At 40.2% G+C, this 14,209-nt stretch overlaps 1 protein-coding gene across 1 annotated transcript in view; it reads right to left on the reverse strand.

Moving 5' to 3' along the window:
- Nucleotides 1-14,209, reverse strand: part of TRIM24 (tripartite motif containing 24) — a 153,297-nt gene that overhangs the window by 11,086 nt on the left and 128,002 nt on the right. Inside the window, exons 13-16 of the mRNA XM_054033664.1 lie at nt 13,755-13,827; nt 5,043-5,211; nt 4,085-4,398; nt 229-361 (exon numbers count right to left, since the gene is read on the reverse strand). Coding sequence (XP_053889639.1) covers nt 229-361; nt 4,085-4,398; nt 5,043-5,211; nt 13,755-13,827 — 689 coding nt within the window. The remainder of the gene's footprint in view (nt 1-228; nt 362-4,084; nt 4,399-5,042; nt 5,212-13,754; nt 13,828-14,209) is intronic.

Below are 14,209 nucleotides of genomic sequence, written 5' to 3' on the forward strand. Positions count from 1 at the left end.
AGAATAGGCCTGTTCCAGGTGGGGGAAACAGAGGCAAGGATATTTAACATCTTACTCAAGACAACCAAAGAGCACTTGGTGATTCTTGGCTTCCAGTCTTGGGCAAGTTCTCAGAGCTTATTTAGAAATCCTCCAGTGAACTCTTATTACTACCACCAAATATATAAAAAGCAGCATTTATTAAACAACCGGACAAGCAGACTGGTTGAACGAACAATGTATCCTCACCCGTCGATCTATTGGTGCCAATCCCATATAACCTTCTAGCTTTCTTTTTTCAGAGCTCTGATTGGGATCATCACAATCATATTCTACTTCCGGCTTGGACAAGTCCCGACAGAATGTGCAAATCCACTCTCCTCTAAACAAGGGGGAAAACAGATGCATTACTCTGGGCACCTGATCAAGTTACATGGTCTTGAATAGAGGGTTTCCAAATACTTTTGGACAAGTTGTTCATTTCTATTTTCTTTTTGCCCTGTGTCAATTTTTTTGCAACCACCAAAAGGAGAGATAAGGATAGTAAAGGGACATCTCTTTGGAAGAAAAACTCACTCATTCCTGGATTTAATTTTTTGGAATAGTTTTACATCAAAAATAGCATCTATTTCCACTAGTTTTGAAACCATTCCTATGGGTTTACAAATTAAATTCAAATTTTAATAGTAGGTGCAGTTGCTGGTTAGGAGGCAATCTGAAGAAAAACATAAGAGGAAATGAGAAAAACAATTAAAATTTAGGGATGAAAAATGGAACAGTATAGGCAGAGTGCAAAACAAATTCAGAAATACCATGAAAATAGAGCAACGGAGAGGTTGGGACCTGTGGGAAGTATATTTTCTCATTAGAAGTTAGCCTGTAGGCTAGTTTTTCTATTCTTAACAAAATAACGTCTCAGCTTTTTTTTTTTTTTTTAATCTCAGTTATTCTTGGGGGGGGGGGGGGACTCTAAATTGCAGGAGAATAATGGTTCGCAAACTACTTTTGCTAACTGCCCTTCTCCCCCTTATCATTAGTGATGCCCTCAAATCCTTGAGCAAACCTAATGCATGTGGTTTAGTAAAATTCTTTACAGAGACACCTGAATCTTCATGAATAACCACAATACAGCTGAATTGTATTGACTTGCTTACAAGAATGAATAAAGACAGAATTCAGCTATGATTGATTATGAAAAGTACAGTATTAACATGCATGTGTTGTACCACATATCTGATCTAATAATATAAACATGACCTTTGGCATTGGGGTTAGTTTCAGGAGCAAGTTAAAATTACTTTTGACAGTGAAACCTGTTAAAGCCTACAGCAGAACTACAAGTCCTCCGTAAGACAGACACACATTCTATTAGGATAATTAAAAGTTTTCTAGTTTCTCCTAGGCGAGCCTGAACCAAGCATTTTGAGATCTGTGAAGGGTTCTGGCCAGAGTGTCTGGTTAGCCACGCTGGAAAAGAGACTTTGTGAACAAGACAGTCTAATTTGTTAAATAAGGTTTTATCCTAAAAAGCATATGTTTACCTTCATTTGCTTGCAACCCTTCTACTTTTATTCCTTACACTGTGTATCACTTAATCCTATGGTCTTTTGTTAAATACACTTGTTTTACTTTTACTATAAGCCAATTTAGCGCTCTGTTTGAAGGGAAGGGTGTGTTAACCCCAGTTAAGCTACCTGCCTGCAGTATACTCTTTAAAGGAGCAACAAACTTAACAACTTCTCTAAGTATTCAGTGAGAGGGCGACAATGTAGGGCAGTGGCTCTCAACGTATTTACGATTGTGGGCCGTATACGTGACCCACAATGTATTATGTGGGCTGCATCCAATACTACTCGTATGGCCCTGAGGATGTCACATGGGCCACAGCTGTGTGTTGACTAAGCTGCAAGCGGCCCACGGGCTGCAAGTTGAGAACCACTGCTGTAGGGAGACATCTCTGGACAAGTTGGGGTTCACTCTCTTACCCACAAGGCAAGGTTTAGACAGCAGAGTCCTGAAGAGTTTGCTGGCAAGGCAGAGAAGCTTGTGTGTCAGGGAGCTGTCACACAGCTTACCAGCAGCAAAACTCACTTGGTGAGGCTAAGATGGGTAACACAGTAACTCACAATTCTTTTTGCGGATACAGACTAACACGGCTGCTACTCTGAAACCTCACAATTCTCTGAATCCTAGCAGCTTTTCACACATATTTAGCCATGAAGAGAGTACATTAGGGACTTGGTATGACAGCAGTTTTGGTGGAGTGAAGAGAACAGATGTCAGGTGGAAAGCGATTCAAGATGTAGTACAAGGAGAGCAATTCAAGGCAATGGCTGTAACAGCATGTCAGAGTGAAGGGCTGCAAGTAGACGAGGCAGATGGAGTCCAGGGCAACTATTTTGAAGGGAATGGGCCAGAAGACAGTAAGGAGCAAAAGGGGTGAAAGGGGGACTGAGGGAAGGTTGACAGGTGGGATGGGGCTGAGGGGCAGGTTAAGAGATGGAGTTAAAGGGTGAAATCTCAGTATCTGTGATGGTGCTGCTCAGAGTTAAGAATACTGGCCACTGGTATTACTATGGACTTTACAGATTTGAGCACAACTTAGAAACTTATTTATTTGCTCTTTGCCCCACTGAATAAGCTCAGCAAAAGCCACAGCCAAAGAAAAGTTGAAACTTTAGGAAGGTATTTCTGGAATGTTCAGAAAACCCAATAACTGTACAATGTGACTTGAAAACAGTGATATTTTCCTTTACACGTTTAACTAATAAAAAACAGTTTGCTATCCATCATATTCATACAGTCTTTGCTTATGCACAGAGGAAACAAAATTGTAGAAAGCTTTTATGGTAAGCAAAATAACAGCGCTGTATTTAAAGGAAGACAGCCCCATGGTTTGGAGATTCAAAAGGCACATAGTCGATGTGCATAGACTAAGTACAGTACTTGAATATAATTGGTATTTCAAAGCCTGATGTGCTACTAGCAATTGTTCTCCTCAAAGCATGTAAGCAGAGCTGAACAGTGTAAGAAACTGTAAACTAAACCAGTATTTAACATTTATATCAAATCATTGAACACTGACCATCTTATGGTAAACATAGCTGTATCCTTGTTCAATATTAGCTTAAGTCTTTTATCCAGTGCTCCTATACCAGAGTGTCACAAAATGTCATTTTTACTTTGGCAAAGTAGCTGACACGGTAGTAAGCTTTAGAAATACTAAGGATAAGTATCTATTGTCAAACAACATTTATACGTAATAGAAAAATGGATTTTTAACCTTCTGATGGTTCCAACTGGGCTGAGCAAATTGCATAGTTGCCTTCCCACAAACCAATCAAGGCCTATAAAGATTAGTCTTCCTTCTTCTCAGCGCTGACTGAGGTAGTTTTTAAAATATTATCAGCAGACAGCAAGCACTGTGCCCTATGGCTGACATGGCTCCTGTTTAATACTATCAGTAGAGCTTTTTCTTTAAAAGAATTTTAAAAAACGCTTTCTGTTGTCCTTAAAGGATTCTGTTTAGAATGGTGATTCTATGGCCCAATTTTGTGGCTACAGATGATATTAGATGGCCCAGATATAAGCGATCTTTCCAAGAAACTGCAGCATTTTACAATAGCTTTTGCAGCAGCAATAATAGTTCAGGTTACACAACTCAAATTTAGTTAAATCCTGGATTTCACCAACTCAACTTTCTTAGGGCTTGTTTACACAAACACAGCGCTGTGGGGTGCAGCTGCACTGATGCAGCGGCACCACTGAAGTGTGTCTGGTGAAGATGCTGTATGCCAATAGGAAAGAGCTCTGTCATCGGCATAATAAAATCACCTCTGTGAGAGAAGGTAGCTATGTTGGTGGGAGAAGCTCTCCCATCAACATAGTGCTGTCCACACCGATGCTTATGTTGGTGTAACTTGCGTTGCTCAGGGAGGTGGTTTAATCACCTCCCTGAGCGACATGAATTATGCCAACATAAGCTGTAGTGTAGAGATAGCCTTAGAGTTGTCTTTTGGGGCAGAAACTCCTGTACTTGGCCTCACAACCCAAAAGTGATTTCTTTTGAGCAAAGTTTGGACAAAGTTCATTTGGTCATTTTTACCTTGGAAAGTTCATCAGTGAAGGGACGTGACAAGAAAGGTGGAACACTTTAGGGCATTTCTCACAACACAGGAGCTCTCCTCCATTCTGACACACTGCACACCAGTCCTCATTGGGGTCATCCTCTTTTCTGCTGTCTCCAATGTGAGGGGTACCCATCCATGCTGTCGTCCCACTGGATGTGTTCTCCTGAAGTATCCCTGGTCGGTCACCTGTGCTATCTGGAGCATCTGTTCTTAAGACTGTTTTGTCAGAAGTGGTATTATGACGGCTATCCAATAGCAGAGAGGTGAGTATGCTTCTTGAAAAGTTGGTCTGTAGGAAAACGCAAAGATACATCTAGATTCCAGGCTGTCAGGTATAATTATCAACACAAACACATTGACAATAAACACATTACTATTTCATGTGTATTGTTAGTCATGCTCCTTAGAACCTCTACACAGGAGTTATCACTGTTATGGCTTCAGCTAATTTAATACAGCAAACTAGTATAACAGTACCCAAGTAGGTTAGCTCTGACATTTAAGAAACGGCTTCCAATAGAAAAATATAATAATCGTCCAGTAGCAAATAGGTCTAGCACTCCTAAAGTTGAGCATATGCATTAGTAATAGCAAAATCTCCAAACACCATGTGAAAGAACTTACAGTATTTATACGCTTCCCCCCCATCTCCCAAGTCCCCACAGACTATGGCAGTCTGATAATGTCAGTTATTCAGTCATCCCAGTTTACTAAGAAATATAACCTGGTTTGGAATCTCACTTCATCCCTTAAAAAACAAAAACAAAAAACCCCAAAACACACCCACTAATACATGAGGTACTTCCCTTAAAGTTAACACCTACGAATAATGCTCTATCAGAATATTTGTAATTTATTCTATTTCCAATAAATGCAAAACACCCTCCCCATAACCCAAACTCAGAAGAGATTCTTTATTATTGTTAATATTACATTCCGAGGCCGGGATTCTTCATCTGTTTCTTGCTTCACTATAACAATTGGGAAATCATAGTTCTCATGGGATGTACCAGACTCCTGTTTAATCCGGATTGGCTCCAACATGACAACAGGGACTCTGTGTGTAGAATCAGCTCCTGGTGGCCTGCTGGAGGAGCCAGAGCTACAGAGGATGAGAAGAGGCAGAAAGAAGAAAAATGAAGAACAGTGAGTTGTTGGATGTCATCTGCACCATTCAAGAGAGCACAGTGCTTTCAGAAAAATCATACCTCTTGTAGTGATTAAGAATCACGTCCCTGGAATACTACAGTATTTTCCATTCTCTACATTTTGAGGCTACAGCATTACCCACCATAGAACAAAATCTGAGATTTAGAGTTCATACCTTTCTTCAGGTTTTTTAAAATAGGATAATAAAAGGGCGTGGGGAGGGAGAATGATGATCTAATCCAAGGACTGCAGAACTGCTCAGAGTTTTATTTTCTATAGGTCAGAAGTTTGGAATACAGCGTTTTTTGTTTGTTTGTTTTGTTTTGGTCCCATGGTGAATGCACTTATCTCATTAAACTCCACCCAATATAAATTTTAACAAAACCTTAAAAATAGCAGTATTTTGGGAAGTTTTTGAAAGGAGAACAGTTACATTTTTGGAGAAATGTAAGTGTCATTCCAGCAATGTCCACTCAAACACCACACACTGGACTATATCCAGTCAGGGGAAGCACATCTATGTAGGACTTTCCTAGCAGAGCAGCAGGTGACTTTATGTGATGGTCCTTCCCTCAGAATCAGGTTCCATGTCACTGCTTTTGTGCATAATCATAACAAAAAGAGAAAGGACAGCAGCTTAACCTTAAGTTACGATGGAATTTCAATTTAATTCAAAACATAGGAGACTGCACCCAAAAGGAGAGGTTACTTACTGTATACAGTAACTAGAATTCTTTGAGATGTTTTGTCACTATGGATGCTCCACACAAGGATGTGCATGAGCCCATGCACTCATGATCAGAAATTTTTCAGTTAGCAATGGCCACGGGTCTGCACCTGGGCTGTATGCCTCCTCGTGCCCCAGTATGACAGCCTATAGGGAGGAGCGGACCCATGCTACTCCAGTTCCTTCTCCACTTTTGAGCATGGTAGGACTCCAGTGCAGAGGGGAAAGGACAGTGGATGATGGAGCACCCATAGGGACCTACCACCTTGAAGAATTCCAGGCCCTGCCCAAAATAAGTAAACTTTCCTTCTTTGAGTTATTGTCCCTATGGGTGCTCCACGTGAAGAGACTCCCAAGCAGTAACTCAGTATGGAAGACAGGCTGTTAAGGAGGTGGATTCAGTACAGTGCAGAACGGCTTCAAAGGCCATGTTAACTCTGGAGGCAGATACTAAAGCATATTGTATTAATTTAGATAGAATATATGTACCAAAAGTGTTAACATAACCCAATCACTGTCCAACTTTAAACAATTGTAAACAGTGTTGGAGGTTTCTGCTGTTAAAGTCTGATCCCATTCCCTAAAAGAATGAACAGGACAAGCACACAATGGGGGAGAGAAAAGAACAGCAAAAATAAAAAAAAATGCAGGTTCTGTCTCCAGAGTTGACTCTTACTTGCATCCTCGCTGCTGGAAAAAACATAGGTACAGCACAGTCTTATCAGCTACTTCAGACTGGCAAACTTGTACCAGCAATGGGATGTTTAGGACATTTAGCTTCCTCTTTCTGGTTGTAGGCTTATGGCAGTGTTGCAAAATAAACAGGCCTGGTGAGCTAAGCCAGGCCCTTAGACAAAAAGAAAAAGGAGAGAGAAAAAAGAAATAAGACAGGGAAGGAAAAAGTATATGTGGGGGTAGGAGACAATGTCTCACATTCCAGGTGGTGATTGGGATTCAGACGGACCTGGTGGCGCGCTGAGGTCATCTGACTCCCTCTCTGTGTCCTGGTCTGGTCAGGATAATGAAGGCCCAGAGTTCCAAGAGAAGGTGGGGGTGGCAGCTAGATGGTGAAGCTTGCTCCAGTAGCAAATTTTTCTACCAAAGTTTCTTTAAGGACCCAAGAAGGGAAGTATGGATAGATAGTGTTCCACATTTTCAGTTTTTACCAATTTTCAGCAATAAAGTACCAGTTATTTTAATTAAAGGAGTTCAGTTTTTACCGATATAGACCCATTTATCAATCCACTCAATTTTTAGGGGGATACTTATCTTTGTTAAACACTAATTTTTATCTGATTATTGTGTCCTGAAGCTCTGAGACTGAAGCAGATCCACAGTATAAAACACAGAACACACGCGGCAAAGGTTGGAAATTAAAATTGGCTCACAAAGAAATGCTGCCCACTTATTTCTTCATGTCCATTTTAGTGTGGCACTGAATTTAAACGATCAATCCTCCACAGATAAAAACAGAGAAGGTAAAAAAAGATAAACATGGGGCAAAACCGCAAATCTATGCCTGAATATAGAAAGAAAATCAGTGCTTAGAAATTTGCAAGAAAAGTAAAGATGGGAGTGAAGAGGATGCATTGCGCTGCAAGTACTGCAGCATTGAGGTCAAGGTCAATGCTCATGCTGACAGAATAAAGAAGCATGTCAAAAGCAAGTGACACAAGTAGCTTAAAGAAGAAAGTGACCTTTGGGATAAACAGTCAATATCTGGAGCTTTCACCAGGGCTTTAATGAAAGAGGACACAGCATGATCGTGTGCATGCTCTGTTTTGCTGGATAACACCTGTTAATTGCAGAGGGGTCTATTGGTGACTTAGTGTAACAATACTGTCCAGCAGCAAAACGCCTTCCTAATGCAGACAACCTCACTTGTAAGTTGTGATGTTATTGACAAACTGGGACCGTATAGATCATTGTTGCAACCAAGGTCCTGTAGTGGCACCCAAATCTTGTATAAAGGGGGTCAAATGGGGTGTCTAGGACAAGGTTATGGTTTACTGGTTATGATTATGCTGTCTATATGTGTGTATCAGTTTTGTAGTTGAAGTTATGAATATTGGCTCTATACTGTCTGTATGGCAAACTTATGCTATGCTTCTGGGTGACATCCCAGACAAGCTGAGATTAGCTCTGCCTAGCCTGCTTGATGGCCCATTAAGGACCATCAGCTATACAATGGACCCATTGAGAGAAGGCAGATACGCCTTGTAACTCAGCAAAGTATGCAGGGACTGGCCCATGTGACTCCAGACTCCATTTTGCTGTAATTTTCCACAGTAAGAACAAAGAGGTGTTCTTACACCTGGAAAAGACTATATAAGGCTGATGCCTCATCTCCATCTTGTCTTCAATCCTGCTTCTTACCTCTGGAGGAACTTTGCTACAAACTGAAGCTCTGAACAAAGGACTGAGGACCCATCCCGGCTGGGGATGTATTCCAGAGACTTGATTTGAACCTGCAGTTTATTCCATCGCTGCTGCAAGCCTGAACCAAGAACTTTGCGATTACTGTATGTAATTGATTCCATTTAACCAATCCGAACTCTCATCTCTATCTTTTTCCTTTTATGAATAAACCTTTAGATTTTAGATTCTAAAGAATTGGCAGCAGCGTGATTTGTGGGTAAGATCTGATTTGTATATTGACCTGGGTCTGGGGCTTGGTCCTTTGGGATCAGGAGAACCTTTTTCTTTTACTGGGGTATTGGTTTTCATAACCATTTGTCCCCATAACGAGTGGCACTGGTGGTAATACTGGGAAACTGGAGCGTCTAAGGAGATTGCTTGTGAGACTTGCGGTTAACCAGTGGGATGAAACCGAAGTCTTAGTCTGGCTGGTTTGGTTTGCCTTAGAGGTGGAAAAACCCCAGCCTTGGGCTGTAACTGCCCTGTTTTAGCAATTTGTCCTGAGTTGGTGCTCTCAGTTGGGTTCCGCCAGAACCGCATTGTCACATAAGTATCTGAAAGAAAATGATGCTTTAAGAACAGGAGTACTTGTGGCACCTTAGAGACTAACAAATTTATTTGAGCTCATAATACTTTAGTATCTAAACTGATGGAATGAATTGATAGAAATATGGTGTCTGGTCTGATTTTTGACAAGTCTCCTGATGCTTTGGACCGTCCGATTCTTGACATTCTGTTTTTTTATTTCAAAGCGAATAAATCCACATCATTTTGTGCTGATGGGACATTCATCCCCCCTGTTGACAGCCACTTTGTTGATGCAGCAATAACTGACACGTTTGACATGTACCAACTGACTTGGGAAAACATGGTCACAACAAACAGATTCTGCTTCCTACATGGCTAAGTTTGCATGGGAGACCAAACTCAACCAGAAACCCCGCCGCGACAGGTCTGGGGTTGGGGGAGAGGCATCTCTCACTGCTGCAGCCCTGAGCCCCTGTGTGGGGCTTAATAGGCAGCTACGCAGCCGCACAGCTTAGAGGGAACTTGGACCACAACCTCCAAATCTTTCAGTGTTATGCCTCCCCAGAATAGCATTCCCCATCCTATAAGTACAGAATGATATTTTTTGTTCCTAGATGTATACATTTATATTTAGCCATATTAAAAACACATTGTTTGCTTGCATCCAGTTTACCAAGAAATTCAAATTCCTCTGAATCAGCGACCTGTCCTCTTCATAAATTATCCACCTCTTCAATTATTGAGCCATCTGCAAACTTTATCAGTGATGATTTTATGTTGTTTTCTTCCACACCATTGATAAAATTGTTAAATAGCATTGTACCAAGAACTGATCCCTGTGGAACCCCACTGCAAACACATCCGCTCAGTGACGATCCTCCATTTACAATTACATTCAGACTTATCAATTAGCCCGTTTTTAATCCAGTTAATGTGTGCCATGTTAAGTTTATATTGTTCTAGTTTTTTAATCAAAATCTCATGGTTGTAGAATGTGCGAAGACTTAAGCCTTGTCTTCACTACAGGGGAAATTCGATCTAAGCTACGCAATTTGAGTTACCTGAATAGCGTCGCTCAAATCGACATAGCTTAGATCTATTTACCGTGGGGTCCGCATTACGCAATGTTGTCGACTCCCTCCACTCTTCTCGATCTGGTGGAGTACAGGAGTCAACGGGAGAGCGATCTGTAGTCGATATAGCAGGTCTTCACTAGACAAGCACTGAGAATCCTTCATTTGGCAAGTGGAATGCTGTGACAGCAGCTAAGTGACCATTGACAGAGTTCTGGGACAAACGCAGCAGGTTTTAGATTCCGACGGGAATAGAGAATGAACGTAAGGGAAGATTTGACAGGAGATATGGGGTTTTGGGTGCATCAAATCTGGCAATATTTCCACTTCTGCAGGTACCAATGATAGGCCTGCTCACTCTGGAGATACCCAGTGATGTCAGACTGCGCCAGGAGAGATGGTTTCTTCAAAGACTCCATATTGTTTGAGGCGTTCCTCCATTTGGGGGAGTCCAACAACAGTACTAACATCTCAGCACCATGCCCAGTGGGAGACTCAGTGATACCTACACTGGGACATGAGGTCTCCCTAATCCCAAATCCAAGTGAAGACTTTTCTCTCTCCTCTTAGTCTATCGGGGAGTGGGGTCTCTTATGTTTGGCAGTCTTCTGAGAGACCAAATGCAGTCCCTGGTTTCTGGAATTCAGAGCCAGAGCAGATGAAGTCTCTGGAGTACTCTGTGTGGCTGAATCTGATGTACAAAATGGGAAGTTGGATCCCACAAGTCTAAGGGAACGCTCCATGAGGAGCAGTTTTAAACCGTCTTCCCTCAGTTTACAAGATCTGCTCTTGAATCCTGCATTTGGACAGGTTCTGGGCTTCTGCAAGGGAGTGGAGGCAGCTAGCATTTCCATCACTGAGGGGGAAGGACCTGTGGCAGGTCTAGCAAGGCGTGAATCCTAGGGCCTTCTGGCATAACCTGCTAAGCAAGCCATGGTCAAGAAGGCCTGAGGAAAAAAGGAAGGATCTGACCTTGAAGAAAAAAGGACGGGTGCGGCACAGGAAGGAGAGGGACACAATAGAAGCACAAACCCTGCTAAGAACTAAAAACTTAAATAAGCTACTAAGAAAAGATTAAAAAAAGATTATAAAGAAGCAACTGCCTCAGCTAGATAGCAGACACTACATAACTCCGTGTTGAGCTATGGGCAACTGAGAAGGTATTGGAGTGGTGCAGGTCTGCTCCTTCCTACATGCCCTCATACCCTAATATGTAGAAGCATACTATAAAGGCACAGACCTGCAGATACTGCTAACAGAAAAGTCTATGGTTAAGCGTGTACGGGGGCATGCACATCACGTGGAGCTCCTACAGGGACAATCATTTGTGTGAATAGATTTTGCAGACATCTAATGTATTTCAAAATTTATGTATAAATAAAACTTTTAACTTGGACATCATAAGAAGATACAGCACCTTCATGACTTTTACTATATAAATAAAAGAACAAGAAATATTCTGTTAAAAGTATCTGAATTTCCACTTCCAGTAGCACGAACACATTCTCTGCTTTTTCTCAACATGAAAACTTAACTCTATATTAATTTTATGTCCTGATTTATTGGAACACATTAACAGACCTGCTCTTCAGACAGCATTGTTTAACTATTTGTTCATGAATATTCCATCATTTCTAGGGCTGTCAAGCAATTAAAAAAATAATTACGATTAATCACACTGTTAAACAATAGAATACCATTTATTTAAATATTTTTGTATGTTTTCTACATTTTTAAATATATTGATTTCAATTACAACACAGAATACAAAGTGTACAGTGCTCACTTTATTTATTACAAGTATTTTCACTGTAAAAAAACAAGAAATAGTATTTTTCAATTCACCCAATACAAGTATTGTAGTGCAATCTCTATCATGAAAGTTGAATTTACAAATGTAGAATTATGTACAAAAAAAACTGCATTCAAAAATAAAACAATGTAAAATTTTAGCGCCTGCAAGTCCACTCAGTCCTACTTCTTGTTCAGCCAATCACTCAGACAAACAAGTTTGTTTATATTTGCAGGAGATAATGCTGCCTGCTTCTTGTTTACAATGTCACCTGAAAGTGAGAACAGGCATTCCCATGGCACTGTTGTAGCCGGCACGACAAGATATTTACATGCCAGATGCGCTAAAGATTCATATGTCCTTCATGCTCCAACCAGCATTACAGGGGACATGCGTCCATGCTGATGACAGTTTCTGCTCGATAACAATCCAAAGCAGTGCAAACCGATACATGTTCATTTTCATTATCTGAGTCAAGATGCAACCAGCAGAAGATTGATTTTCTTTTTTGGTGGTTCAGATAGTGTAGTTTCCTCATTGGAGTATCGCTCTTTTAAAACTTTTTAAAAGCATATTCCATACCTCATCTCAGATTTTGGAAGGCACTTCAGATTCTTAAACCTTGGGCTGAGTGCTGTAGCCGTCTTTCGAAATCTCACATTGGTACCTTCTTTACGTTTTGTTAAATCTGCATTGAAAGTGTTCTTACAATGAACAAGGTGCTGGGTCATCATCTGAGACTGCTATAACATGAAATATATGGCAGAATGCAGGTAAAACAGAGCAGGGGACATACAATTCTCCCCCAGGAAGTTCAGTCACAAATTTAATTAATGCAATTTTTTTTTATTTTATTTTATTTTTTTTTTAAACAAGCGTCACAAGCATGGAAGCATGTCTTCTGGAATGGTGGCCGAAGCACAAAGGGGCATACGAATGTTTAGTATATCTGGCATGTAAATACCTTGCAATGCCAGCTACAAAAGTGCCATGCAAATGTCTGTTCTCACTTTTTGGTGACACTGTAAGTAAGAAGAAGGCAACATTATCTCCTGTAAATTTAAACAAACTTGTTTGTCTTGGCGATTGGCAGAACAAGAAGTAGGACTGAGTGGATTTGTAGGCTCTGAAGTTTTACACTGTTTTGTTTTTAAGTGCAGTTAGGTAAACAAACAAAAAATCTACATTTGTAAGTTGCACTTTCAAGACAAAGATTACACTATAGTACTTGTATGAGGTGAATTGAAAAATACTATTTCTTTGGTTTATAATTTTTACAGTGCAAATATCTGTAATAAAAATTATATACAATTTGATTTCAATTACAACACAGAATACAATATGTATGAAAAATGTAGAAAAACATCCAAAATATTTAATACATTTCAACTGGTATTCTATTGTTTAACCGTGCAATTAAACTGCAATAATTAATTTTTTTTAGTTAATCACGTAAGTTAACTGCGATTAATCGCCCTAATCATTTCTTTATTTTTGTAGTCTCAAAATATCTAGTACTCACTTAACTGACTGTATTATGGTTAAAGCTTCTTATTTATAAATCCTCTCTGTAAGCTGATTCTTCAAATCTGAAGTTACTTATGGTTCAGTGAGGATTTTCTGGTCCAGAATTTAAAAAAAAAAAAAAAAACAACAACAGTTGTATAACTGTCATGAACTTTACATCATTATTTACAGTACACGGTTATCAAAACATTTGATCAAGGCGTCAATCTCACAGCTACCGTAAGTTTAACACATTACAAGTCTTTAATGTGCCATTAATAAATTAGACATGAAGAGTATTCCAATAAAGCCATCAGAAATGGTCTCTCAGAGGAAGTGACATGGCAAACCTCGACACAGATTACTGGTGAAAGGTTCTGTCAACTGCAGTCGCATACATATAGTGTCCTTTGAGATTGAAGCTATGTTTTTTTTCCAACTGGTCTGCTTACCTGCCTCTGCTTCCAACACTGGAGGCACTGGGTGAGCGAATTGGAGGGTGGACACTGGTCATAGTTACTTGTCCTAAAAAGCAGAAAATTGGGGGGGTGGGGGGGGAGAGAAACACAACCAGGTTTGTTCATACAAGAAATCTTGCATTTAAATTTTCTTACAGAGAAGAACAGAGATGTGTGTGTAAGTATTCATTTTGATCTCTTGATATGGATTGTTCAGACCACCCTACACATTCTATTTGTAAAACAGACCAGAATAGGTTTCTTCCTCTCCCCTACTGTGACTTTGGTCATTCTTTACTCATTTAACCCAAGGCTAGAAAAGAAGGAGGCATCTTATCCTGCACATTTCCAATCCAGAGTATTTGTTCACTCTTTTTATTTAAAAAGTATTAGAGAAGGCAAAATAATGAAATTTAGAGAGAGAGAGTGAGTATGCACTTACTGACAGA

Source organism: Malaclemys terrapin, chromosome 1 (genome assembly GCF_027887155.1).
Source record: "Malaclemys terrapin pileata isolate rMalTer1 chromosome 1, rMalTer1.hap1, whole genome shotgun sequence".
Taxonomy (NCBI): domain Eukaryota; kingdom Metazoa; phylum Chordata; order Testudines; family Emydidae; genus Malaclemys; species Malaclemys terrapin.